General features: G+C 48.7%; 1 protein-coding gene across 1 annotated transcript; it reads right to left on the reverse strand.

Moving 5' to 3' along the window:
* Positions 1-307: 307 nt before the first annotated feature.
* Positions 308-1075, reverse strand: LOC148592925 (olfactory receptor 14C36-like). Its single transcript, XM_088533055.1, has one exon. The coding sequence runs from the start codon at positions 1073-1075 to the stop codon at positions 308-310; it is 768 nt and encodes a 255-aa protein (XP_088389181.1).
* Positions 1076-1452: the final 377 nt, after the last annotated feature.

Here is a 1452-nt window from a genome sequence, read left to right on the forward strand (position 1 = left end):
GCATATTTCAGGCTGAAAATTCAGCAAATCCTCAGCAAATTCTTGGCACCAGCTTTGGAAGAAGAGCCCAATCCACGAGATGCACTGAAAACATACCCTTTAATTAGGGGAACGACAGCTCTGACACAATGATAGACACATTTAAAAGAGACCTCTGGGCCAGAAAGACACGGTTAACACCTCTGGAGAAGTGGGATGAATTCAGAAACTTGTGCACAAACCTCATTATTAAAGCAAGAATGCCAAAATCACAGGAGTTGTCTGAGAGAAATTAGATATCACTTGAGTAGAAGGATGGGATTGCAGCTTATTGCTGCTGAAATATTACCAACTGAATCATTTTTTTTAGTGCATCCCTGAGTTCCTTGTTCCTCATGCTGTAGATGAGAGGGTTCAGTGCTGGAGGCACCACTGAGTACAGAACAGTTACAACCAGATCCAGAGCTGGGGTGGAAATGGAGGGAGGCTTCAGGTAGGCAAACATGCCTGTGCTGACAACCACACAGACCACGGCCAGGTGTGGGAGGCACATGGAAAAGGCTTTGTGCCGGCCCTGCTCAGAGCTGATCCTTAGCACAGCTCTGAAGATCTGCACGTAGGACACCACGATAAAAATGAAACACCCAAAAGCTAAACAAAGGCTAACGACAATGACTCCAACTTCTCTGAGATAGGAGTCTGAGCAGGAGAGCTTGAGGATCTGGGGGAGCTCACAGAAGAACTGCTCCACCACATTGCCTTGGCACAGTGGTATGGAAAATATGTTCCCAGAGTGCAGGAGAGCATTGAGAAAATTAGATGCCCAGGCAGCTGCTGCCATTTTGACACAGGCTCTGCTGTCCATGAGGATACCATAGTGCAGGGGTCTGCAGATGGCAATGTAGCGGTCATAGGCCATGACTGTGAGGAGAGAATACTCTGCTGAAATGAAAAAGGCAAACATAAAGACCTGTGCAGCACATCCTAAGTAGGAAATGGCCCTGGTGTCCCACAGAGAATTGGCCATTGATTTGGGGAGAGTGGTGGAGATGGAGCCAACATCAAGGAGGGAGAGGTTGAGGAGGAAGAAGTACATGGGGGTGTGGAGGCGGTGGTCGCAGGCTACGGCTGTGATGATGAGGCCATTGGCCAGGAGGGCAGCCAGGTAGATGGCCAGGAAGAGCGAGAAGTGCAAGAGCTGCAGCTCCCGCCTGTCTGCGAATGGCAGGAGGAGGAACTCGTTGAAGGAGTTGCTGTTGTTTCGAAGCACTGTCCAATGAGGAAAAAGCATCAACACATTAGAATAGGCTTCTCTGAGCAAAAGTCCTTCTACTCCTCTTAGTAAAGCCACATTTTCCTCTCTCCTTCACCTTGTTCAACTCCCTTGTCTGAACTCTGGTTTGTGCTGGCTGAGTGTGCTCTTCATTTGTGCTTGTGTCAGTCAGTCCTGCTCTTGTGGGTGGTGTAAATGGA

This window comes from Tinamus guttatus, unplaced genomic scaffold, assembly GCF_059628265.1.
Source record: "Tinamus guttatus ecotype Peru unplaced genomic scaffold, ASM5962826v1 Tinamus_guttatus_pri_ptg000477l, whole genome shotgun sequence".
Classification (NCBI taxonomy): Eukaryota; Metazoa; Chordata; class Aves; order Tinamiformes; family Tinamidae; genus Tinamus; species Tinamus guttatus.